This window comes from Arachis ipaensis, chromosome B8 (assembly GCF_059453495.1).
Source record: "Arachis ipaensis isolate K30076 ecotype BB chromosome B8, ASM5945349v1, whole genome shotgun sequence".
NCBI classification, from domain to species: domain Eukaryota; kingdom Viridiplantae; phylum Streptophyta; class Magnoliopsida; order Fabales; family Fabaceae; genus Arachis; species Arachis ipaensis.
The window spans coordinates 13,460,678-13,487,284 of NC_142443.1; the positions used below are offsets into that span (position 1 = coordinate 13,460,678).

General features: G+C 35.2%; 1 protein-coding gene and 1 pseudogene across 2 annotated transcripts; both read left to right on the plus strand.

The window, feature by feature from the left end:
- Window positions 1-5,243: 5,243 nt before the first annotated feature.
- Window positions 5,244-6,141, plus strand: LOC148547252 (uncharacterized). The gene is made up of 2 exons (XM_088495358.1): window positions 5,244-5,330; window positions 5,653-6,141. Exons 1-2 carry the CDS (start codon window positions 5,244-5,246, stop codon window positions 6,139-6,141), a joined length of 576 nt encoding a protein of 191 aa, XP_088351484.1.
- A 5,615-nt stretch (window positions 6,142-11,756) lies between these two features.
- On the plus strand, window positions 11,757-15,352 carry LOC107611855 (uncharacterized; annotated as a pseudogene). Its single transcript, XR_015896539.1, has 5 exons — window positions 11,757-11,897; window positions 12,804-12,926; window positions 13,918-13,988; window positions 14,109-14,195; window positions 14,978-15,352. The product of XR_015896539.1 is annotated as an uncharacterized LOC107611855 (transcript).
- The last annotated feature ends 11,255 nt before the right edge of the window (window positions 15,353-26,607 follow it).

A 26,607-nucleotide genomic window follows, 5' to 3' on the forward strand; every position in this document is an offset into this window, starting at 1 on the left:
CCACATTCTTGGTCTAATTTCAATCATTATATTTTCCCAAAATTAAAAACAAAAAGGTAAGATTGTGAGTATGTGACATGGTACCCCCCAAATTGTTGATACACTTTTTTAAAAATAAAAATATTAAACAATATTTTGGCATTTAGCAACCATACTTTTAAAATTAGGGGTAAACGCAGATTAGATATGGCCAAAATCTCGATCTGGTTCGCACTAAAATCACCGGATCTGATCGGATCTAATATCTACGATTTTTAAGTTTGGATTTGATCCGAGATTTTGGATATATTCGCAAAATATAGAAATATTTTAAAAAACTTATTTTTATTTAAAAAATATCAATAATTTTTTTTTCACCTTTTTAAACATGTTTACATTAAGCATATTTTTCTTAAATAATAATAATAAAATAATATAACATATATAATAATTATTAGTTGAAATAAATATAAAAATAATATTTACTTATTTATTTATTTTTGTAAATTTGCGGATATATAGATACCTACATAAAATTTGCAATCTGATTCTATTAATATACATATTGCGTCTGATCGGATCCAATAGCCTTGCGAATCAAATTGTTATCCACAATTTTCGGATCGGATTCGGATAAGGATAAATATTGCAAATATGCAAATTGGATCTAATTCATGAATACCCCTATTTAAAATAGTGCCTTGTACACCAAGAATGTTGGCTATTGGCTACTAGGATAGATATACTCTATTGGTTCCCACTATTATGATCTCCGTTTGATCTTTGGAAGGATAATCAAATTGGACTCCACAGATTAATTTCATTTTCCAATAATAATAATAATAATAATAATAATAATAAGGGAGATTGGATTGGAATAAAATGCACCTTGTCCTATTTGTAATTGTGAAAAATTTTAATTTTGGTTTAGTTATAAGAAAGAAGAGTCCCGTTAATATATAGTCAACATCCAAAAAAATGTAAAATATAATAATTTATGTGTGTATATTTCTTGATGATATATGTAAAATTTGGGAGGATTTTTTGTTAGAGTCATTTTATCTATAGGTAAGACGGTGATAAATTCTTAAAAACAATAAATTCGTTCTAATACCTTTTCAATTTATATCTACAAAGTTTATTCGAATAAAATAGCCAAAATATTTTGGTTTGCTTCATTTAAATGTACGAGAAAATGCAGAGGCCATAGAATAAATGAATGAAAAAGGTTCACTGACTTGATTCCTAATAATGTTGGAAGGAAGCTTTAATAGCTTTATTAGCATTTTTAAAGATTAATTTAATCATAAAAAATTAGAGATAGTAACTGATGAGCGGATAATTTATACTCTTTTTGGCATTATTTTTAAGTAGTTTTTAGTAGGATCTAGCTACTTTTTAGTATATTTTTATTAGTTTTTAAGCAAAATTCACATTTCTGGACTTTACTATGAGTTTGTGTGTTTTTCTGTGATTTCAGGTATTTTCTGGCTGAAATTGAGGAACCTGAGCAAAAATCTGATTCAGAGACTGAAAAAGAACTGCAGATGCTGTTGGATTCTGACCTCCCTGCACTCGAAATGGATTTTTTGGAGCTACAGAAACCCAATTGGCGCGCTCTCAATTGCGTTGGAAAGTAGACATCCAGGGCTTTCCAGAAATATATAATAGTCCATACTTTGCTCGAGTTTTGACGACGCAAACTGGTGTTTAACGCCAGCTCTCTGCCCTATTCTGGCGTTAAACGGCAGAAACAGGTTACAAGCTAGAGTTAAACACCAAAAACAGGCTACAGACTGGCGTTTAACTCCAAGAGAAGTCTCTACACGTGTAAAGCTCAATGCTCAACCCAAGCACATACCAAGTGGGCTCCGGAAGTGGATTTCTACATTATTTACTTATCTCTGTAACCCTAGTAACTAGTTTTAGTATAAATAGGACTTTTTACTATTGTATTCGGAGTCTTTGGACGATCTAAAGTCTTTTGACCATTTTGGAGATCTCTTGATCACATTTGGGGGCTGGCCATTCGGCCATGCCTGGACCATTATCACTTATGTATTTTCAACGGTGGAGTTTCTACACACCATAGATTAAGGTGTGGAGCTCTGCTGTACCTCGAGAATTAATGCAAAGTACTATTGTTTTTCTATTCAATTCATGCTTATTCTTGTTCTAAGATATTCATTCGCACCCAAGAACATGATGAATGTGATGATTATGTGACGCTCATCACCATTCTCACTTATGAACGCGTGCCTGACAACCACTTCTGTTCTACATGAAAACAAGTTTGAATGAGTATCTCTTGGCCTCCTGATTCACAACGCATGGTTGCCTCTCCTGACAATAGAGCCTTCCATTCCGTGAGATCAGAGTCTTCGTGGTATGAGCTAGAATCCATTGGCAGCATTCTTGAGATCCGGAAAGTCTAAACCTTGTTTGTTGTATTCCGAGTAGGATTTGGGATGGGATGACTGTGACGCGCTTCAAAGTCATGAATGTTGGGCGTAGTGACAGACGCAAAAGGATCAATGGATCCTATTCCAACACAAGTGAGAACCGACAGATGATTAGCCCTACGTAACCCGTAGCTAGACCCTTTTCACTGAGAGGACAGACGGTAGCCATTGACAACGGTGATCCCCCAACATACAGCTTGTCATGGAAAGGAGTATGAATGATTGGATGAAGACAATAGGAAAGCAGAGGTTCAGAAAGAACAAAGCATCTCCATGCGCTTATCTGAAATTCTCACCAATGAATTACATAAGTATCTCTACCTTACTTTATGTTTTATTTATCTTTTAATTATTAAAACCTCTATAACCATTTGAATCCGCCTGACTGAGATCTACAAGATGACCGTAGCTTGCTTCAAGCCAACAATCTCCGTGGGATCGACCCTTACTCACGTAAGGTATTACTTGGACGACCCAGTGCACTTGCTAGTTAGTTACATGGAGTTGTGACAAAGTGTGAATCACGTTTAGAGCACCAAGTTTTTGGCGCCATTGTTGATGATCACAATTCCATGTACCGGTAACACAATTAAGTAGGTTAATATACTTAATTCAAATAACTCAATAAAAATTAATAAATATAATTAATATTTCTTAGTATATACTTTAAGACTACAAGATAGCAAAATCTATCAATTTCAAAATATTAGCATATTTTGCATGAGATAAATGTTTGGAAATTGTATTTTTGAGAAAAATTAAATAGTATTGATATAAAATCCTATATTAAATATTAATACAATATAAATAAATCCTTACAAGTTCAAATATACAATAGAAATATGAAAGATTTGGTATTTATTTTTTTTCTTTTAAATTTATATATATAAATATTAAAATAGTATAATTATTTTAGTTTCTAAAATTTAAATTCAAAATAATTTAATAAAAGCTTAAAATAATTTTCATGTGAACTATACCTACATTTATTACTATGTCCTAGGAGAGATACGAGCGAAGGAGAGAGCGGGCACGAGGAATTGAAGGGGAAACACGGGGAGGATGACGCCCATGTTGTCAGAAGAAATAAGGGGAGAGTGTGAGTGGGTTGCATATGGTGACAAGGAGGGTCTTTTTCGGGATAATTTTCATAAGGTTCCTAAGGTCTCTTTTCGAGATAAGGTCATTGGTACAGCAAGGTCAAAGGCCTTTGCACTCGTTGGATCACTATCAGGAGATGGTATTGCGACGGTGATAGGCAAGCAGGGTGATTCTCAGCCACAGTATGTAAGCTTCACGAAAGAGGCGAAGATATGTTTGGATGAACCTTACAGAGAAGCCTTAGTGATTAAGGTCCTTGACAGGAAGTATAGTTACACAGCTCTTTCTCATAAATTGAGGGTAGTATGGCGCATCAAAGAAAGTTTCACTCTACTAGATGTGGGATTTGGTAGTGTCATGCTTGGTGGGCCTTGGTTGATTGAGGGTCATTACGTCGCGGTAAAACCATGGGATGTTGATTTCTGACCAAGTGAACAATCTTTCGGTTCTACGTTAGTTTGGATTCGGGTCTCCGGTCTCCCAATCTAGTGTTATCAGGAGCAGGCAATGCTATGTATTGCAGCTACAATAGGAGTCCCAGTAAAAGTCGATTTGGCCACTAAACTGGCAGATAGGGGGAGATATGCCCGTGCTTGTGTTCAAATAAATTTAAGGTTGCCGGTGATCAAGAATATCATAGTTGAGGGTGTCTCTTACGATGTGGAGTATGAAAGTCTAACTTTGTTTTGTGAATTTTGTGCAAGATATGGCTATGATAAATCTCAATGCTTGAGTAGGGTTCCTATGGAAGAGAAGAGGGTTGACTCTATTCAAGGGGAGGCACAGGGCTACGCCAAGTCGGATCCGAAAATTTAAAATTCAGGCAGAATGAAAACTGTTGATCTGGCCGATAATTTAGGCAAGAATAACACCACTAATTTGGGTGCAAAATCTGGGGATGATTCCGTGCATGGAACGGGGCCAATGGGAAGAAGGCATGTGGAGAGGGAGAAGTGGGCTGGCATAAGGTGCTGAAGAAAGAAAAAATTAAGTTGGGCCACAATTTAACAAGGAAGGCCCAAGGATCCAATCAAAATTGTTCTGGGTCAGGTGGCCACCAGAAGCCCAAAGCACAACCTTCATAGGGGTCCACGGAGTAGGGAGTCTGGGTCGGGCATACCCAGCAATGTGCGTCGTCATCTTCCCATATGCCAGCAACGAAAGGGACCTCCGTCAGGAAACATCCGCGTCCGGCATCCTTGCAGAACTCGCCAGTTGGAGGCATGGTAGGGGAGGCACCTGTCCTCGAGAGTCCAGCCATGATTCCGCCGGAGAAGGGAGTAGCATCGCCGCTGGTTCCTGTGAATGGGGCACGGGAGTATAGTATTGCATCAACATCTGAAAAGGAGGGGGTGCAGGGAGGTCTGGAGAGCGTTGTGCTGCCGCTGATCTCTATGACTGTGGCTCGGGATAAATGTGCATCATCAATAAAGAAGAAGGCAGTGGTACATGGAGGCCCAAGGTGTTCCATTCTAGGGGACAAGTCTTCTACTGAGATTGGTGGTGCAAGTTAACTTTACCTTTTATTTTGATATCCTCTTTTCAATTTTATTTAATGGATAACTATCTTAGTTTGGAATATTAAGGGTGCTTCTAATAAGTTAGCTCGAGTGAATCGTAAGGAGCTTGTTAGGAAATTTAGACCTATTTTTTTTTTATTGTGGTTGTGACTTATTCTCCCTTTCAACATTTAAAACTATTATGGGAAAGACTCGTTACTATCCTGTTGGTATAGAGAAGAGACAGTTGGGCATAAGGGTGGTATCTGGTTCCTTTCTTCAGTACAAGGTACTTGCTGCAAATTGGTTGATGCTTGCGATCAGTGTATCACAATCGAAGTTCAGCTTGAAAATATAGTTTGGAGGTGTAGTGGTATCTATGGTAGTCCTCAGCATAATACAAGAGGTCTTCTTTAGGATTATTTGGTAGCTCAGTTTTCATCTTTTCAAGGGTCTTGATTTGTCCTCAGTGATTTTAATGAGGTTATTTTCTCTCATGAAGCTAAGGGTTGTTATTTTTCGAGTAGACGTGCTGATCAGTTTGCCAATTCTTTAGGGGATAGTGCTCTATTTGATTTGAAGACTATTGGGAGACGTTTTACTTAGTACAGGAGGTGAAAAGTAATATTGAGGTGGCGAAAAGACTTGTCTGGGTTTGTATTAATAGTGGATGGTTATTTCTTTTTCCTGAGGCCTATGCAGAAATACTGAATAGACTGCAGTCTGATCACCATCCTATCTTAGTGCGATGTAAAGGGCGCTTGCAGCCGAAAAGGAACAGACCCTTCCGTTTTATGGCGGCTTGGGCTACTCATCCTAGTTACAGAGATATTGTGAAACAGTCTTTGTGGTCTGGCTTTAAAGGGGTGCAAGGCAAGCTTTCAGAGGTGCAAAAGAATTTTCTTGAGTTTAATTGTACAGTGTTTGGTAACATCTTCATTAGGAAATATGAATTGGAGCATCAAATTAATTATCTTCAGAAGCGTTTGGAAGAGAGGGAAGACTCTTTCATACGTCAAAAAGAACGAAGGTTGATTGAGGAATATAATAACACTCTTGTACAAGAGGAACTTCTTTGGTTTCAAAAATCCAGGGAATAGTGGGTGAAGTTCGAAAACAGAATCACTAACTTCTTCCATGTTCAGACACTTGTGCGGTGGAAAAGAAAATAAGATTCATGGTCTCTTTCTCAAAGATGGTGTGTAGGAGACGGATCTAGAGGCTCTTATCCAGGAAGCTGAATCTTTCTTCAAGAGCTTATTTTGTCAGCTAGAGGATGTTGATTTAGGGTGTCTGGATGAAGTCCCACTTCCTTCTTTAAATGAGGAAGCCTGTCGTAATCTTACTATAGCTATTACTATGGAGAAAGTTAAATCAGCTATTTTTAGCATAAGTTCCTTTAAGGCTCTGGGTCCGGATGGTGTCCAAGCTTACTTCTTCAAGGAATACTGGGAGATTATTGGTTAGGATGTTTGGAATATGGTTAAGGAAGCTTTCTCTGGGGGTACTATTGATTCAAGAATGATGGAGACTCCTCTGGTTCTAATTTCCAAGGTGGATTCACCGATATCGATGAAGGAATTTAGACCTATTAGTCTATAAGGTCATCACTAAAGTTCTGGTCAACAGACTCTGCCCTCATCTTACAGATATTGTTGGCCCTCTTCAAGGAGGGTTTATTCCTGAAAGGGGAGCATCGGACAATATTATTATAGCACAAGAGGTACTTCATTTCATGAAAAGGACTAAGTCAAGGAAAGGAACTCTGGCATTTAAGATTGATTTAGAAAAAGCATATGATAGAGTTGATTGGAGGTTTCTAAAGCAGACCCTCATGAAATTCGATTTTTCTATTCCTACAGTCGACCTGATTATAAGTTGTGTCACTTCATCCTCTTTGTCTATTCTCTAGAATGGTGATAAATTGGATAGTTTTACTCCTAGATGGTTTCTTCGGCAAGGAAATTCTATGCCACCATATCTTTTTGTGTTGTGTATAGAGAGACTGTCCTGCTTGATTAACCATCAAGTTGTTGTGGGGAGGTAGAAGCCGGTTGCTATTTCTAGAGGGGTCCGAGAATTTTCCATTTAATATTCACTGATGATTTGCTTCTTTTTTTCTAAAGCAGAGAAACGACAAGTTCAAAATATGATGGCATCATTGGAGAGTTTTTGTAAAACCTCTGGGATGAAGATTAATGTGGAGAAGTTAAAAGCATTGTGTTCCCGTAATGTTTCAGCGACTAGAAAAGAAATCTTTATTGGGTGTCCCCCATCTGTTTCGTCTAGAATGTAGGCAAATACCTCGGGGTTGCTTTTAGTCATTCTAGAGTGACGTGAGCTTTTTTTAATGAGGTTCTGGATAAGATCCGAATACGGCTAGCCAAATGGAAATGGCGTTTACTCAACAGGGTGGGAAGGCTCTGTTTGATCAATTCAGTTGTAGCGGCTATTCCAACTTATCCCATGCAAGTCTCTCTCTTTTCCAAAGGTATAACAAATTCTATAGCATCTATGATGACGAATTTTCTCTGAAAAGGTCAAGCCAATGGTTGGGGCTGAATCTTGTTAGCTGGAAGGCTTTGGTCACTCCTAAGAAGTTTGGTGGTCTGGAAATTCTAGATCTATTTTGTGCTAATGTTTCTCTTCTTAGAAAGCTAGTTTAGCAACTCTTTCATCATCCCCACAAGGTTTAGGTTCAACTATTGGCAGCTAAATACCATTTTTCTTTGGATGACGCTTTCAACCGTTCTACGGATAACGGATCTTATGTTTGGAGGAGTCTGTGTAAAATTTGGAATATTCTGAAGGATGGTTTTGATTAGTGCATTGGGATTTGGATCAGAATTTTTGGTTCTCTAAATAGAGAAAAGAGGGGCAGCTTTGTATGAGATGGATTATGTTCACATTTCTGACTCGGATCTCCGGATTTTAGATCTATGGTCGGCTGGAGAGTGGCACTTTGAGAAGCTTTATTCTCCTTTTCACTAGGTTTTGCATGAAAGCATTCTCTCCTACAACACGGATGTGCAAGCGGGTTCAGTGGTAGGCTGGACTTTGTCCAGCAGGCCGGCTAAGGTTTATGATACCCATAATGGCTACTTATGGCTCTGCAAGAAAATATTTGGATGGAAGGAGAGAGAAAATTGGCTTTGGATTTGATGCCAGTTTGTTCTGAAAAAGATCAAATTCTTGGCTTAGCTATGTTTGTGAGAGGCACTACCCACTATTGTTTTTTGTCTCAGGAGAAGCCTGTCACCTGCAGATAGTTGTCCCAGTTGCTTGACTTGCTAGGAAATAATTTTTTTATTATATTCGGGATTGCCCGAAAGCTCAGCTTGTTTGGCTGACTCTGAAAATTTCTAATCATCCTCTGGATTTGAAGAACTAGTTCTTGCCCCATAGCAAAGAGCATCCTTTTAGATTCTTTTCTGGTCTGTGGTAGATTCGGAGAGTTAGGAACAATGGGATTTTTAATCAGCATGAGCCTTAGCCTCCCTCTAAAGTGGCTCGTATGGCTCTAGCCTTCGAGAAGGAGCTTCAGAATGTCTTTGATTTCCAATGAGTTTCTATTCCTTCTACGATTAGTTGCTATTGGATTCCTCTTTCGATGGGTACTTTTAAGAACAATTGTGATGCTAGTTATTCTGATTCTGGTGATCGAATTGGTTTTACCTGTGTTAGCAGAGACTGGAACGAAAATTGGCAACTAGACTATTTGGGAATAATAGAGAGTTGTAATATTCTACAAGGAGAGTTGTTTGCTATTTGGAGAGGTTTTCTTTTAGCTTGGAACTTGGGGCAAAGAGATGTAATTTGCGAATCAGATTGTCTGGAGACTTTCATTCTTGTTAACAATTCTCATAATAATGATGGGTGTGTATATCGACTAAATCCCCATAATGGTCCCCAAGATTGACGCCGTGCACCAAAATTGTCCCTGAAATTCCAATTGCACCAATTACATCCTTGAGATTGGAAAAATTGCACCATAGTGGTCCCTGACCCATTTTCCGTTAACGACGCGCTGACATGACTTGATGACGTGGACTTTTGGTGACACGTGTCACCTCATGGTTTGACCACGTGTAACGGTATGATGATGTGTCGGTCAACGACACGTGACACGCTGACGTGGATGGGTATGCCACGTGTCACAATGCTATTTTGCCACGTGTCAGATTATGCCACGTGTCGCAATGCTATTTGTCCACGTGTCATCCACTATGTCATCGTTACATGTGCACCAAATTGGTCCCTTACTTTGCATCTAATGACTCATTTTAGTCCCTAAAATTGAATGTCGTGCACCAAATTAGTCCCTTCATCAGTTTTTTCTCATTTTTTTTATAAATTTAAAATTCTCATTATATATTTGAATACACTAATTTTAATTTTATCTTTTCACAAGTTATTTAAATACAAGTGTTTTTATAAAATATTTTTAAAATATTAATTTTAATTATACAATTTTTTTCTACAATATTTTATTAAAAGAATTATGTGACATATTGATATTGATTTAATAAAGAGTGTAAGTTAAGAGTTTAATAATATGGTATCTACTCCAATGAAGATTTAATGATTATCTTCATGTGAAGATACATCATTTTGACCATTGGATGATAGATTGTAGGGCTTGATTTTATTTGAAGTAAAAGTGTTACCTTTATTTAAAGTGTTGCTAAATAAATAAGTTACACTTTTTAAACAAGGATCATCATGAGAAGATGTTTTTGGCATTTTCATGGGAGTAGTTGCCTAATAATATTCCTTAATACAATTTTTTTAATATTTAACACTTTAATAAATATTTTAGGAATACTTGATAAGACACTTATTAACTAATATAAATTTATTATTACTATCCATTTTAAGAATGTCCGATTTCCTATATAATTAACTTCTCACTAAATTAATAAGATAGATTTATACTGTCGATTATAATAATTCATTTTATCTATAACTTGTTAGGTGACTTTTTCATATATTACACTATTAATTAATATAAGTACTTATTATAACTATGACTTGAACAATATTAAAACAGATACAAATAAACACAAGAGGTAATAATAAAGTTTTGGTTTTAGTTAACATGTACACCAATGATACAAGTTAACATTATTAATAAAAAATTTATTATAAAATATGTATAATAAAAAATATAATTAAAATTAGTGTATAAAAAAATTAAAAATTTTAAATTTATAAAAAAAAATGAAAAAAAAACTGATGAAGGGACTAATTTGGTGCACGATATTCAATTTCAGGGACTAAAATGAGTCATTAGATGCAAAGTAAGGGATCAATTTGGTGCACATGTAACGATGACATTGTGGATGACACGTGGACAAATAGCATTGCGACACGTGGCATACCCATCCATGTCAGCTTGCCACGTGTTGTTGACCGACATATCATCATATCGTTACACGTGGCCAAACCATGAGGTGACACGTGTCATCAAAAATCCCGGTCATCAAGCCACGTCAGCGCGCCGTTAACGGAAAACGGGTCAGGGACCACTATGGTGCAAATTTTCCAATCTCAGGGACGTAATTGGTGCAATTGGAATATCAGGGACAATTTTGGTGCACGGCGTCAATCTCGAGGACCATTATGGGGATTTAGTCGTGTGTATATCCTTTGGTGCTTAAAATCAGAGATATCATGACTTGAAAGTGGCATGTTGATTTTCGCTCGATTCTGTGAGATGCAAACACAGTGGTGGATACCATGGCAGGCAAAGACGGCGTTGAGATCGCATTCTCAGCATGTAGAGCTTCTAATGCCTTGGAAAGAGTTGGAGACAAGTATTTAGAGAGATCGCCCTGTGTGTTCTTAGTCCATTTGAACTTTGTTTTTCTTTTCTGCTTAGTTGTTTTAATTTTTCAGTCACAAAAAAACCTACATTAATTAAATATCCGATTAATATTTATGATTATGAGTTGTTTTAATTTTGCTTAGTTGTTTTTGTTATTTTTTTATTAATTTTGTATAAAATTACAAATAAACTCTGATGATGGTTAATGTCATATAATTTTGTTGATGTTGTTTATATTTGTTAAATAACTGTGTTAACGGTATTTTGTTAAATTTTTTAAAATAATTTTATTGATGGTTAATGTTTTTGTTGAGTTAATTTTTTGTATATTTTTTTTATCATATTGTTATGTATTTTGTCGAGTTAATTTGTCTAAAAGCATTTTTAATTGTGTTGTTAGTTGAATGTTAAAAATGAGACCATTTTAAAATAAATTTTTAATTTTATTAATTAAAAATTGAACTCTGATTAGATTATTAAATTATTGAATCAGTTATTTTATTGATTTATTGACGGACCTTGTTAATAATCTTCCTGATTCCAACACTAATAGGTAATCACAAGCTTACTCAAATTTGGCTAAATTTCATTTTGTATTTGATTTTATGTTGTATATCAGACCTGGTCGGTTTCGGTCGAGCCACTCACCGGACTGCCCCTGCATCAGACCCGGACTGACTCTCGGTTTTGATGAAAATTGGTGATCCAGTCGGTCAACTCTCTCTCTCTCTCTCTCTCTCTCTCTCTCTCTCTCTCTCGCCGGCGGCAGAAGCAGACGAAACCAGATCCAGCAGCTTGTCCCTGGTCTCTTCGTCGTCGTCTATTCGTCTTCACTCACAGTCGCCGGCATCTCCTCGTGGTCTGTGTGTTTCCGCCTTCCCTCGGCTCGTTGTCATCGGTGGAAAAAGCAGACGCTAGCAACAGTTTGTCCCTGGGCTCCTCCTCGTCGTCGTATTCTTGCTCCGGGGCTTCTCCGTCACTTCCTTCTCGCCGGTTTCGTGGCTAAGTCGCCGTCGACCATGGTGGCTGGTGAGTCCCTGCATTCCCCTCTTCTCTCTTTTTCAATTTCCCTTTTCCCTTGTCCCTTGTCCCTTGTCCCTTGTCCCGTCAATTTTGTTGCTGTAAATCATGACTGAACCATCTTTTGTTGCTGTATTGAGTTAGATTTATTGTTGTATTGAGTTGAATTTGTTGTTGCATTGAGCTAAATTTATGGTTGCTGTTGAGTTGAATTTGTTGCTGTAAATCATCTTTTGAGCCACACTTTTTGTTGCTGAAAATCATCACTGACTTGAATTTGTTGCTGAGCTAAATTTTTTTGTTGCTGAAAATATTAATGAGTTGAATTTGTTGCTGAAAATCATCACTGAGAAGAATTTGTTGCTGTAAGAACAGAGAGTTTCTGTATAGAGACTCTTATTATATAGGCTGTATTGGACTTTTGGTATAATGGTATTTGATGGATTGATTTATAAATGAGTTGAATTTATGTTTTTGATTAGTTTGTTAATCATTAATTTACTGATTATGTCATGTTTTGCACTCTTGTTCATTTTAATTGAGAAAGTATTTGTATTGGTGACTAGTTTATTATCTATGTTTGCATCATTAGTTATGTTTAAGAGTTGATACTTGATTATTATTAATGTGTTTGTGAAGACATGCTCTTGAATTTTTAATTTTAAGTTTGTGTTTTGTAATTTCATTTTTATATTTAATTGTGACCTAGTCTACCGGTTGAACCCGTGAGTTGAACCAGTGATTGGGTTGTATGACCGGATCAATCGGTTTGGTTCTGATAACTATGATTATGAGACTTTGGTTGATGTTGTATTTTTAATTTTTAAGATTTACATTAGAATATATTTATGTTTCAAAGTTTTCAATTGTTTGTGACTTTTCTAATCAATTTTTGTCTTTCAATTTCTCAAGCAGTGATGGGAAAGATGAACAAGAATAAGAAGGTAGGAGGGAGACATGGGCCTCCAAGTGAACATAATGATATGCAGGATCAAGAGATGGACATAAGGAAAATTATGAAAGAAGTTGAAAATGTTAGTATGTCCCTCATTCTTTTCTCATTTGAACCTTTCCCTTTTCTTGGCTGTTATCTCCTATCTTTACCTTTTGGTAAATCTAATTTCTCTTGTTTATGTGTTTTGATCTTTTACTTAGTGTTTTTTTTTTTTGATAAAAAAAGAATAACATTAAGACGAGAGAAAGAATATTATTAACAGTTATAATATACTTCGATGTCAGGCTGATTTTACTATTTATTATTTGTAATAGGTCGGATTTCTTTGCTCTCCCCTGATGCAGTTTAATCCTTACTATACATACTTGGCAACCAAAGAATTTTATGGATTATGCCAATTTATTTTTGTTAGATAGTTGTGATAGGGCATAATAACATAATCTATAGGAACTTAGTGCACCATAGTTGTGTTTAGATTCTTTTGTTTCAAACACTGAATTCACTTTTCACTTTCTTTGGTAGTTCATGGATTTGGTGAGATTATCTTTAGAACTTATCATTCCATTGTTATAGGAGTAAACATTTTAACGAGCCTCTTATCCTCCTTTTATCTCTTCTTAGAACGCGGACTTTTTAATAATCTCAATCTCTGGAAAATTTGAAAAGAGTATAGGTAGATGAAGGAAACACATAGTCGAAGAAGTTAAGGAGTGCCAACTTTCTTTCGAATTCTAACCAATTTCATCTTTAACAGAAAGTAGGAAGAGAAAAACAAAATAGCTCTAACCAATCTCCTGCCCGTCTAGTTCGTTATTCCCTTCTTGCTTATAACCCATGTAACCCTCCCACCATGATTCGATGTAGGCAAGTTTGTTACTATCCAAGTACCTTTCTAGCCCTTATTCATGTTTTAGTGAGTTTTACAATGTTTCTATATATTGGAGATGTGGAGCTAAACTATATACGATTATCATTATCAGTTTTACTGGTTTTATTCACCTTCTCACCATGTCTATCTATTATTGTAGTGCATTTGTTTGTTATAATAACTAATGATTAACAATTTTTTATTAGGCTACTCACAAATGACGTGGAAAGAACGTAAAAAGATTGAGAATCAAAAGGTCGTCTCTCTTGGTGGGAAGGTGAGGACTATCTGTTGATGCTATTTTTTAACATCATGTACCATTGTAAATGGTATTATCAGCAGCATGCTCAAGAATCAAGATGCAAGCTTTAATGGATTTTTGTTTTCATTTATTTAGCCCCCCAAGAAACAGAGATTACCTCTAAGTGTGGCATGTCCAATACTGAAGAAACAAAAGGAGAGAGAACAGAAAATGCTTCAAGAGGTAATTTCTTTTTACAAACTTTTTGATTAGGCAAAAATAATCTGAAAAACTCTTGGGGACCAGCAATTTTCACTATTTTTGGCTATCATTTGACCAGCATAAACACTAAATTATCTTTAACAAATAAATTTTACTATTTCATGTGTGCAAATTCTGAAAAATGTGGATGCAAATTGTATTGATTCATGTGTTCAAACTTTGGTAAAAATAGGTGCATATAATGTTCTTGTGAGGAAAACCCCTGTAAATATGGGTGCAAATTATTGCTGGCTAAGTCATGGTAAAAAGTGATAATATTTGCTGGTCATGTAGCATTGCTCATAATCTATATGTATCCTAACTTCTTTTCTATTTTCAAATTTTTCTTTTGTAGTAAATGATTTATATTTGCCGACATTCATTTGAAAATTGAAGTTGTCTATCCTTATTATAAACATTAGTTATATCTACAGCATAGTCCTATTTAGCATATAAATTTGCTAAAATAACATAGATGACACTTCTTGTGACAAATGCTAGTTTCAAATATTCTCTTTGATGTAAGAAACCACGTTTGCAAAGCATTTGTGAAAAGGATAAATGTTTTGACGGATTCCTCAAGGTTCAGGGAGAAACATTTGAAATACTTATTTATTCATGGGATGAACTGAGATGTGTATTGCTTGAGGGAAAATAAAACAAAAAATAAGTTAGGAAGAAACTCCTCCCCGTCTTCTTTTTGCCTGACTTGCATGGTAACGACTCTATTAGTCTATTAGTCTTATCTGTACCATGTTTTGCAGCGTTTGATTCTTGGACAATTTGGTGGAAAGCATAGTGGTAGCCGTAGCAGTAAAAAATCGGCAGGTAAGCACAAGGCCGAGGACAGGGGTTTGAGATCAAGTGAAGGTCATTTTAGAAACGGCATACTGGATGTGAGGCATTTATTAAATTCAGCACCATCAACATCAAGAGATCATGACACTGGAATGTCTAGTAAATGGAACAAGAGAGGAGGTAAGGGAAACAAGGGAAAAAGGGTGGCGGTAAGAACTAAGAAGCATCGTTGACGTTGAGTATACAATCCCTTATTCAATGCAAAAATTTTGTATGAAATTTAATGTAGCGATTTATAGATTTAAAGTCATTAGTAAATGCGTTAAAATTTTAACCGTTAATACGATCCAATCCCGTGTTAAACATAAGACAACAAAGTCCATTCATATTATGTGACAGTTGGCAAAAGATTCGATAGTTGGCAAAAGATTCGATAGTCTCAGGACGTTTGAACCATTAAATAGTTCCATAACAAAATATATTTTTTTTTGTATGTTTTTTTAATAACTATTAAATAGTTTTTATCTAATTTTAATTACAAATGAATCTTTTATATATTATTTAATTATAAAATTTATTTTTTATTTTATAAATCATTATTTTATTATTCATCTATCATAATCAAAAATAAAAATAATACCGAATTAGATCTTCTATTAATCATAATAATTTTTTAACAATTATGATTGATTAAAATTTTATCTTTAATCCGTTACATTAGTATAGGGTTGTGAAATTGTGTTTTTTATAAAATCAATCGATTGGATTAATAAAACAATTAATTGAATTTCAGATTTTTCATAACTCAATCGATTGGAATTCAGGTTTTCACAAAACAATCGATTAAATGTTGGATGATAGTATGGTTTTCTCAAAAATTAATTGATTGTAACTTTTACACAATCGATTGAACGATGACTAGAATGTGGATTTTTTCTAATTCAATCGATTGTTCATGTTACCCAATCGATTGAAGGCTTCAAAGTAATATGAGGTCTCACAATTCAATCGATTGGTTGTGTTACCCAAGCGATTTAAGTCTTCAAAGCAATATAGATTTTCACAATTTAATCGATTGGTTGTGTTATCCAATCGATTGAATTGTGCACTACATTATATGTTACGTTGTTCTCAATTATTTTTAAAATTCTCAATTTTCCTACTCGTATTTATAAATTATTATTTTATTATCCATCTATCTTATTTTTAAAATTCTATCTTAAATTTTTAAGTTTTTATTTTGATTTATATACTCTAATCTTATATTTTCTTTAATATTAAGGTTATAAATTGGTGAATGCAACACTTTCACCCTCAACCCTAGCTCTTTTTGCATTTTTAGTTCTGGCCATTTTGGGGATATTGGTTCAGTGGTTTTATTGGAATTTGGATGAGGATTAATAATATGTATGTAGTTTGGAGTGGATGTGGATGAGATTGGAGAAGAAGAAGAGAGAAGTTTTCTGGATTTAGAGAGAGAAGAGAGGTTATGCAGAAATGGAGTTGTAAAATTTAAATAGGGGAGGGAGGCTGAACACGGATGGTTATCAGGCTTAATATATAGCGCATATCAAAATTCAATCGATTTTATTATCATACCAATCGATTGAATATAGGAAAAAACCTTATTCACGTCACATTTAAATCGATTGAATGCTCATACCAATCGATTGAACTGGAAAATACCATTAGTCGCGTACAAACTTCAATCGATTGTATTATCATACCAATCGATTAAACTTTCATATATAATTCTAATAGCGTAAGTCAATCGATTGGGTAACAGAATCAATCGATTGAATTAACTAAACCCAGATTGCTTTGATGATTTCAATCAATTGGGTAATATGACCAATCGATTGAATAAGAAAAACCCCACAAGCCTTGCAAAATTCAATCGATTGTGTATCAATTCTAATCGATTGAATTTCTAAGAAACACTATTTTTCCAATCCAATACGTATGTAATGGATCAATGATAAAATTATGATCAATTAAGATTGTAGAATATCTATTACGATTAATGGAAGATCTAATTTGTTATTGTTTTAGTTTTTGATTATTAATAAATATGATAGATGAATGATAAAATAATGATTTATAAAATAAAAAATAGATTTTATAATGAAATAATATATAAGGAATTAATTTGTAATTAAAATTAGATAAGGACTATTTAGCAGTTATTAAAAAACTTAAAAAACATATTTTGTTATGGGACCATTTAATGGTCCAAACGTTTTGGGACCATCGAATCCAGTGTCGTGACAGTTTAATAGTTAACTAACAACTCGATCTCTGTCCATTTTGTGGAATAACAACGCGACCAATGAAGAAAAAAATAATTCACTTCGGTCCCTGTCCCTTACTTCTGTGACACAACGCGGTTCCTCTGGGTGTTTTTCCGTTAACTTCGAATTAAAAATACTGAGCTGTCACGATAAGCGTGTGTGCTGGCACCTATCCTTGCTAAGGTGGATGATCGCTGCATATGTGGACACCTCGAAATGGCCAGCGGGTTAATTGTCCCCTTTCACGTCAACAAAAAACGTCGTCGATTTGATGGGAAGAGACTTCTTATACATTGTTGGTGTTCGTCTCCCTCGTTTTGACTAATTTGTGAAGCCCTAAGTTGCCATGAGCAGCATGATAGAGCTCAGTTCAACGTCCATTCGCGAAATTGAAAGAGACGTAGTCAACAATGAAGGCAGGAGTGCAACCACCGACTCTGCTAGAAGTGTTGGACCGAGGAAGACAAAAAAGAAGAAGAGGTTCAATGCTCTGCAGTGCCATTATGGAACTAATGCGATTCTATTCCTATTTTCAACAGAGCTGAACCCTAATAGACTGTTTTATGGTTGTCCAAACTTTAAGGTGATTTGGATTATTGTTAAGTTCATTTAATGTGACTCCTTCTAGCATGTTCTTATCATTATTTATATGTTGCAAAGTTTAGGATCACACTGCAAATACTTTACGTGGCTTGACGATTACGTTGCATTGTTTGATGTTGAAGGCACAAAATCTTTTGGTTTTGATAGTGGAAAGAAAAATGAAGATCAACATATGGATGGAGCTGAGATGTTTGGTGGGAAAGTGAGGGAACTATAGTATAGAGTATATGATTTAGAATTGCAAGTTAAGAGATGTAAAGATATGCAGAGTGGTCATAGGTGTTTTAATGTTTTAGCCGTTGTTGCTTTTTTCTATGGAATTGTAGTTGCAAATTTCTTTAGGGCATTAAGTTAGAGGATTATTATGTAAATTTATGTTAATTATGATATTATGTTTGGAGGCAATGAAGCTAAATTGTTGTTTAATATTATGCTTGTAAAGTTTGGACCTATACAAAGTTGACAGTAAGATTACGAAAAGCAAACACCAGTCATATATTATATTAATTTGCTACAGTAAACAACCTAATGATGTTCAAACATAGAGAAAACATATAACCCTTTAATAAAGCATGTTCTAAAAATGTAGCAACACAAAAAAAAGGAGGCATCATATAACCCTTTACAAAAGTGAGATCATACATAAACTAACAGTGGTCCATTAGGGGGCCTAAACTTCCCAACACTAAGCAAAATAAACATTGGTCTTCGTAATCAAAATAATAGACAAAACATATCAAATTAGTATGTTATATCCCCGCATATATTGTTTCTTTTTAGGTGGGTCAAACCCAGGGATAGGAATAAACTTGAATAGCCTTGAAACAGTTCCAAAGCTTGCTGCATTCATTGTCTTAGTAGAAATGTCACTTGTTCTTTGTCGTTGTATAGCATTGGTGGTTGCATTCTTGGGATGCACATCTTGTGGTGGTGGAACACAAGGTTGATCCTCGTTGGTGGAGCAGATTGGTTAACCATTGGTGGAGCAGATGTGGGAGGCATTGGGGTCTAACAATAGGGTGCTTCATCCTTTGTGTCTAGTTCAGTTGTGGTGTAAAGTTGGGTTGTGGTGGTAGCTGAGCCAAGTTGATTGCTTCAGGTGCAGCTTGAAACAACAAAGCAAGACAATTAGATATTTAGATGTCTTGAATTTAACATGTGCAACAGTAATATTATCATACAACTTTACCTTTTCTGCCTGTGGTGCAGTTTGTGATAGTGGTATCTCATCTATTTGATCTTGAGCATGTGAAGGATTCTCCTTTCCAACTGTTTTAGGTTGCTTTTCTTATATTTCTTTGCTTTTTCCTAGCACAACAAATTTATAGTTAAACAAAAAATATCAACAACATCATTATAGGTGAAAGAATATTTACCAAAAGATCCATTTGAGTTGCATTAGCATTGGTGCCATCCTGTGCCTGATCCTAATGATATGAATAACTAAACATAAATCAGACAAATCAAACCTTTACCTTAAATTACAAGACACTTAAAACCCTAACAATGTGTATAATATGACAAATCGAACCCTAAGATAACTGTGGTATGTTCTGGCTTAAGTCATTAACAACTACAATCTGCAAGTCCTTTCCCTTAGCAGCCTTTCTCTCCTTCTTAGTCATGGGTGTCCAGTTAGATTCCTTTACTTCATTTTGGCATGTCTTGCAGTAATGTCCAATTTTTCCACATTTACTGCATGTGACTTCAAAAGTCTTCCTTGCTTTGTTAGTGTGCATTTCTCTCTCAACTGAGTCCACCTTTCTCTTCATTTTTGGGCGGTGTGTAGGTCTCTTTATTGGTGGAGGGTCTCATGGTGGAGTAGATGTTGGATACTAGTATTCTTCACTATTGACAGATTTGATGCAATGTTTGTAAGTGGCACTTATAGATTCCATGGTTAGCCACTTATGCACAAACTCCTCTCGCTTCAACCCAATCTTGTGCATGGCTGCAACTGCATGCCTGCAAAGTATTCCTGAAGCAGTGTACAATATTTTAGTTTATAAATAATAAGGGAAACAATATGTATCAACATTTAGATAGGAGACAGAATTACCAGTGAGTTGCCAAATATTGCAGGTACAGGTCCTTTGTTGCAAATTTATACCAACCTTGTGGCTTCCCCTATGCACCTTAAAAAGAACAGTATCGGGTCTCCAATCCAAATTGCTCTCCACTTATTGGCTCTTGGCTTGATAAACTCATTTAGCTTCTTCTGTTGTACTGGGTCTAACTGACCAGAATAAGCCTCCAATTTTTTCTTGTGTGTGGCCATTTTTCTCATCAGATAGCACCGTAAGTCTTCACAAATCGTCAGAATTAGTTTTTCACTATATTCGACAATCTTGGTGTTCCACACCTAGCACATATTGTTCGTGATATTATCGATTTTGGGCTCATGACTGAAGTAGGCCTTTGACAACACTGCAGGCTCAAACCTTTGAAGATACTCCCAAGCTCCCACATTCACTTGCTTCATTTTCGCCATTGCACTATTAAAATCTTGAAATGTAGTGCATCTTGCACATTCCCACACCATTTGTTTAGTTTGTTGATCTTTGAAATACTTGATAAAAAATTTTTAGATATGAAGCACGCAGTTCCTGTGGTGTGCATTAGGCATTACTTCTTTTATGGCGAGCTCCAAACCCTTCATGCATCATGGAATCATATCAGAAATATCAAGCAACCACCAGGAACAGAGTAATAAGGTAGCAACCTTCATGCATATAACGCAATATCAAGCAACCACTAGGAACATAATAAGTTAATATCAAGCATCCACTAGCAACCAGAAAATATAAAAAATAGTTAACACGTTATCTTTTTGTTAGTCCAAAATGAAATTCCATCCAAGCTGTGTCACATCTCCCAAATCCTCTTGTAACAGTACTTCCATGTGTCTTTGCATTCGTTAGGAATGACTGCATAGGCTATGACAAAAAGTGGTTATTGACATCTTGCCCCACTGCACTCAAAAGCTGGCCACCGTAGTACCCTTTCAAGAAACAACCATCTAGTTCGATAAGAGGTCTGTAGTCCTCTTTAAAATCATTCTTACATGCATCCAAACTTATGTACAACCTATCAAATAGTGGAAAAGACTCCGGCTGAAAAATTGTCTCCATTAATGTTGTTGATCCAGGATTACTCCTATGTAGTTCCATCAGATAATCACGCACCTTTTCATATAGTGTCCTAGCATTACCAACTACAACTTCCCTAACAACTTTAAGTGCCCTTGCAATCATTTTTGGGTTAAGTTGGACATTATACTCTTCTATCATATGGTCCATTGCATGTCTTGGTTTCATGTCGGGTTGAATGAATAGCTTTTTAATTAGTTTAGAAGCAACCCAACCCCAGTCAGCCATGTTGCTACCATAGTCCTTAGCACAAATATCTCATCAAATAAAGTCTTCACTTGGAAAATCTACTCGCAGAATTCCAAGAAGTTAATATTAACCAAAGACAACCCTTAGCTGCACATGCTACCCTCAATCTATGCTTTTCATTCTTAATGTATAAGACATCCTTTCTTCATAAACAAAATAGTCTTTTAGTGCCTTTTTAAAAAGATCCATTGTTGAGAACATCTGGCCAACCTTGAACTCAACCTCACCATATTCAGTATCCTCATCAAATGCATCATTTGATGTGCATTTGCTGTCTTACCCTCGTCCTCTGAAGAAATTGGGCTATTGAAGGCCTCACTCTTATACTCATATGGCTTATCATAGTCACTATCCATCTCCACATTGGTTGGAGCCAGACCGGACTCATTAAGCCCTTGACCCACATTACCTTTTTCACCATCCTCTGTCCCTCCTATAGGCCAACGTTTTTGCCCTCTTTGTGGGCCCTAACATTTGGCCCAGGCCCAGAATTCTGACCTTCCATGTTCCCATTAGACATCTCATCCCTTAGTATATGTCTTCTTCTAACACTTGAATATTTTCTACATGTTCTCTTCTTATCAGTTTTTGGTGTCAGGTTAGGCCAAGTACCAGATGAAGAAGCCTTATTACCCCTACTCTTCTTCTTAGGTGATACTCTTTTTCTCTCCTCACCTTCTGTGTTCCTAAGTTCCTCATCACTGCCCTTGTCATCTGTCTTATAACCAGTAGCCTCTTCATTCACTTTCTTCTTACCTAACACTGATTTCTTTGGCCCTCTCTCCTTCTTATTAATTCTTTTTTCTTCATCACTGCTATTGTCATTTGTCTGATATCCAATAGGAGAAGGTTTGTAGGACTCATCTTCTGTAGTCTCATATCCATCATCAAAGGAAAATGATGATGAACTCACTACAACAGTCTCAAAAGATAAACATTCATCAATTACTTCAGGCAGATCCATTACGTGATCAAATCAAATATACAATTCATCAGTGTCCCTATTTATCAGCTTATTTTTCTCATCTAATTAATCTCCATATCCCCTTTAATGACATGAAGACCAACTTTCATGTTGGGTGCTCTCATATCAAGCCAAAACATCTCTTTATACTCTGTGTAACCTAACTTCTTAAACAATGTCACCAAATTAAAGAAATTAACATAATCCAGGTCTATTGGAGAAAACCTCTTCACTTTTCCATGCAAGTAGCAGAGATCTCCCTTAGAATCTCTCTGAAATCTCCCCCTTTGATGAAACACAGGAATAATTAAATATTCAGACATCTGCGGAAAATATATATGTATTAGAATCTTAGTGACACATCGAAACAACAAACGATTAATAAACATTTCAATTTTTCCTAATTTCATGACTGTTCAAATTATTGGAATCTGTTTCTAGATTTTCTAATGTCCTATAAAATAATATATTCTCAAACCTGACTACTTACATTGGGATTACTTTAATTAGGAAAAAATTATTTAACAAATAATTAATCAGATTTTATGTTTTCTTTATCCAGGACCAGAAGTGGGTTGAAAATATCAATGGTAGTATGTCAGAGTCATTTAATAGGACCACATAAAGCACAAGAGACAAATAGGTACATAAATAATAGGGCTAACCTCGATCGTGACAAGCACCATCATCTCTAAGCGCTGTCAAACTTCCGTCAACAACAACAACGTCAGCTTTGTTAGCGTCCTCGCCAGTAACAACGTCAACATGAGACTCCACCTCCCCAAGGTCAACAATGGTTACAAAAGTGAATAAGGTTCTCTCCTAGGATTTTCTAGTAATTCTAAGAGGTGATTGAAGGGTTTTTTTGTTGATGTGGAAGGGGACAATTAATTCCCTGACCATTTCGAGGTGTCCACGTGTGTAGTGATCATCCACCTCAGCAAGGATAGTGCCAGCACACACGTTTACCGTGACAGTTCAGCATTTTTCGTTCGAAGTTAACAGAGAAACATCTACAGGGACCGTGTTGGGTCACGAAAGTAGGGGACACCGAAATGAATTTTTTTTCTTGAGAGATCGCGTTGTCATTCCGTGAAATAGACAGGGAACGGATTGGTAGTTCACTCGACAGTTTAAAACCAATTAAATACATTAATTTTTTTAACATATTGTATAAAAATTAAATAGAAGGAAAGTTTTGTAATAATAACTTGAATGAGTTATTCGGTTACGGGTTATCCCGTTATAAGTTCAGAGCTACAGGAATTTCGGTGAATAAAGTCAATAAACCATTAATGTCTGAAATTAATTAATTGATGGAAGTAAAAATGGTGATCTTCAGGTATATTCATAGTTGTCAGAACTGAATCGGTGATCGAACCGGTCAAGTTACTGGTTTATTGGTTCAACCGATAAATTACTGGTTGAATCGGTAAAACCGGTGTCACGTAAATAAAAAATATAAAATAGTTAAAAGCTTAAAATTAAAATTTGAAATACATATCTTCACTAACATTTTATGAAAGAATTAAGTCTCAAATTCTAAAAATAACCAATATAAAAAAGCATATAATTTTTCAGTAATACTACAATAGTATCTTAATTTGACACAATAAAAGTAATAATTAATTCACAAATTCTATCATCTAACTATAATATCAGTAGATTTTAACACTAACATCAAAATAAATAACCTTAATCACAATACTAGCATTGAAATAAATCAAGCAGATTAATAAAGTTTTAGTAAAATTTATATTTATATTAATAATGGTATATAATTAAAATATAATTAATTTGAAATAGAGAATACAAAATTAAATTAAATTAGGTATTTATAAAATTATGTAATTGAATGTATACTATATAATTAATATTTGTCACTTATAGTAGTATGAAGCTTCATGGTTGAGTGGCAAGTGTGCATCTCTACAACTTGAAGGTTTTAAGTTCGAAACCTAGTGGAGACATTTTGAATGATTTTTCAAACAGACCGGTTTGCACCGGTTTGTTCTGGTTCTTACTGATTTATAGCGATTTTCTTCCTTAAATAGTTCAAGTAAACCGAACCGATTTAGGATTCGGTTCACTAGTTTTTCGATTGAACCGATCGGTCCAGTTTGATTTTTACAACTATGGGTATATTGTTGCATGGCGTGTAATCCACATATGTGGATCTGCTATAGTCAGTATTTTGCAAGTTACGTTTTGACTGGAACAAAAAATACAAAAGCTGCATGCAGCTACAAAATGCAAGTTGCGTTTGGCAAGAAAGGACAACGAAGTCTCAAAACGTGTCCCTGCTCCCTGCATGCAGACATGACCTGCTACTTTGACTAGCTTGGAAATCCCCAAACACAAGTTGTATTTGGCAAGCCGGACAGGCGAATCCCAGGTTGCGATTGGCAGCCTCCCCCCTGTATGCATGACATGTGTTGAGGAAAGTGATGCAACCGGTCTTTAAAAGCAAAACGCAGGCCATGAAGAAGTTACAATTTCACTTATACGGTGAGGGTGTTTTGAGAGTGAAAGGGTTGGCGTTGAGGGGTGAAAGGGGTAAGTGTGGGAGGAAGAAGAACACAGTGAAGGTTTAGAGCTTCAGTGAGGGAGGAAGAAAAAATGGTTCATAATTTTACCTTATCTGAAGAACACATTATTGAATATCTGAATAATTCTCGATGGATAAGTAATTTTTTTTTATTTTATGACGAATAAATATATTTATTTCTATGTTCTTTATTTATATTTTAACTAATAATTTTATTGTTAATTTTCTTATTATTATTATTATTATTATTATTATTATTATTATTATTATTAGGATTAGTATATTGCTAATTTTTTATAATACTGTTTATGAAAATAATAATAATTCATTATTATTTTTTAATAATCGATAGTACTATTTAATAATTTATTATTATTTTTAATAATTTATTATTATTTTTAAGATAATAATAATATTGTTTAATAAATTATCATTATCTTATTTTTATTATTATTTTTTAATATAATAATAACTGTAATAATTAATAGATTATTAACAGAGTATTATTTTTAAAAACATTATTATTATTATTATTATTATTATTATTATTATTATTATTATTATTATTATTATTAACCTTATTATAATTATTATCATGAGTACGTTGTTGTTGTTGTTGTTGTTGTTGTTGTTGTTGTTGTTGTTGTTGTTGTTGTTGAATAAATTATTAACGGTTATTATTTAGAATTTATTATTATGATTATTATTGTGATAGTTATTGTTGTTACTAGTTGTTAAGAAAAGTATTAATACTTTTATTAATGTTATTATTAACACTGATTATAATTATGAAGTAATATTAATAATCATCATTTTTTCTTTTGCAGGCTATCAGAAATTTGTTGCCTAGAAAATTTGATCCGCTAGAGACCTTTAACGAGGTAGCTGCAGCGACCATATCATTGACTGGCTTTCAACACGTTTTGCGAGTAGGCGAAATGAGAGGCCATTTTGCACTCCTGAGTGCATTGGTGGAACGATGGAGGATGAAAACTCACACGTTTCACCTTCCAGTCGGCGAAGTGACGGTGACGCTAGAAGACGTGACACATATACTTGGCCTCCCGGTTAATGGGGAGTCCGTCACGGGTAGAACAGACAGCAGTGACCAGTTTTTGGTGGAGAACTGCATCGCTTGTTTTGTTCGGGAGCCCGGTCCACAGGATCACGTCTTGGGTAAGGTGAATTTTGCATGGGTCCGGCGGTGCAGAGACACCAAACCGTGTGACACGCAGGAGTCCATTGAGCATATGTCCGGGCTCACATTTTCTGTGTGCTCGGAACGGTTGTGTTTTCGGATAAGTCTACCACTTCATTGAACTTGAAGTTTTTGCCTCTACTTTGGAATTTCTACCGGATTCCACTATACAGTGGGGGTAGCCAGTCTGGCACATCTATACAAATCGTTGTGTTGTGCATCACAATACGACTGTAAAGAGATAGATGGACCACTCATACTACTTTTTGTTTGGGCGTGGGAGCGTATGCCGTTCCTAGCGCCTATTCCCCGCGATCAGTTCGTCGATGTTGGTGTTCCACTTGCGCGACGGTATTGTTTTTTACTGTTATTATTATTATTATTATTATTATTATTATTATTATTATTATTATTATTATTATTATTATTATTATTATTATTATTATTATTGTTATTGTTACTGTTATTGTTATTATTGTTAGAGTAAAGTATCGTTTTTGTCTTTAATGTTTCGGGTAAGTTTTAAAGTTGTCCTTAACGTTTCAATCGTCCTATTTAAGTCCTTAACATTTCAAAATTGACTCAATGTTGTCC

What these genes read in the sequence shown, in the direction of transcription:
- LOC148547252 (XM_088495358.1), top strand. Translation starts at nt 5,244, where the DNA reads ATGGGAAAGACTCGTTACTATCCTGTTGGTATAGAGAAGAGACAGTTG. An exon ending in GTTCCTTTCTTCAGTACAAG is followed by an intron (nt 5,331 to 5,652) that starts GTACTTGCTGCA and finishes TACTTAGTACAG; the next exon opens with GAGGTGAAAAGTAATATTGA.